The sequence below is a fragment of the Notolepis coatsorum genome (genome assembly GCF_963971535.1).
Source record: "Notolepis coatsorum genome assembly, chromosome: 20".
NCBI classification, from domain to species: Eukaryota; Metazoa; Chordata; class Actinopteri; order Aulopiformes; family Paralepididae; genus Notolepis; species Notolepis coatsorum.
Genome location: NC_140184.1, coordinates 24,649,477 through 24,650,849, shown reverse-complemented (window position 1 = coordinate 24,650,849; position 1,373 = coordinate 24,649,477). Strand labels below are relative to the sequence as shown.

At 38.7% G+C, this 1,373-nt stretch overlaps 1 protein-coding gene across 1 annotated transcript in view; it reads left to right on the top strand.

Annotated features, from left to right (window-relative positions):
- LOC311247380 (bromodomain adjacent to zinc finger domain protein 2B-like) overlaps window positions 1-1,373 on the top strand; it is a 74,767-nt gene that overhangs the window by 33,263 nt on the left and 40,131 nt on the right. The window contains 1 exon segment of the mRNA XM_084337757.1: window positions 1,265-1,326. Coding sequence (XP_084193883.1) covers window positions 1,265-1,326 — 62 coding nt within the window.

Here is a 1,373-nt window from a genome sequence, read left to right as displayed (position 1 = left end):
TGATTGTTATTATTATTATTATAAAAATAATAACAACAACAACCATAATAATAATAATAATAATAATAATAATAATAATAATAATAATAATAATAATAATAATAATAATAATAATAATAATAATAATAATAATAATAATAATAATACTATGTATTGTAATACTAATTCTACTACTAATAATGATGATTGTCCATTTATTTCCAATGAATATCTAATTTATTATAATTGTATTATTCTATATCCACTGGGCTGGGAGAGTTAGATGGTTCTATATCCACTGGGCTGGGAGAGTTAGATGGTTCTATATCCACTGGGCTGGGAGAGTTAGATGGTTCTATATCCACTGGGCTGGGAGAGTTAGATGGTTCTATATCCACTGGGCTGGGAGAGTTAGATGGTTCCACTGGGCTGGGAGAGTTAGATGGTTCCACTGGGATGGGAGAGTTAGATGGTTCCACTGGGCTGGGAGAGTTAGATGGTTCCACTGGGCTGGGAGAGTTAGATGGTTCCACTGGGCTGGGAGAGTTAGATGGTTCCTACGGGTTGCTATACCATGGGGCTAGATCCACAAAGAATGGATTGCACGGAGCAAGTTGCACCCTTACTTACAATTCACTATGAATTGAAAATGGGGGACCCTGATGTAAACAAGATGAAAGTCTTTCTCTGGTCTGCATCCCCTTAACAATTGTGTGTATTGAGCCATACTGTATTGTACCCATTCTGCAATCTGTTAATACAACTTTCATTCAAATCAATCAATCTGCACGGTGATTGATTAAATGAAAATGTTATTAACAGATTGCAGAATGGGTACAATACAGTACAGCTCAATACACACAATTGTTAAGGGGATGCAGACCAGAGAAAGACTTTCATCTTGTTTACATCAGGGTCCCCCATTTTCAATTCATAATGAATTGTAAGTAAGGGTGCAACTTGCTCCGTGCAATCCATTCTTTGTGGATCTGTCTATTCTATTGCATAGATAGAGAAACAGCTCAAACGTACAAAACAAGTGAGTGAGAAGGGGAGGGACAAGAGGAGCATTGGTTTCTCACACAGCAACTTCCAAACCACCTGTCAATCAACAGCGGCGATCCTCTCCACATGGTGGCTTCCCACAACCATCTGACGTCAGCTTCCCAAGCCCGATGTGTATCAATATCTTTTGTGATATGTGAATGTGTGAACATAATATCACGTGTGAATATTCAGTATTCCAGACAGAGATATCAGCATAACCCTGACTTGACTCTTTCAGCCATCATGGCAGCCGAGGAGAGAAGAAAACAGAAAGAAACGATCAAGATCCTCAAGCAGCAGGTGGGTTTCCTTTCTCCGCATGTGATGTCATTTCCTGTCCTGACACA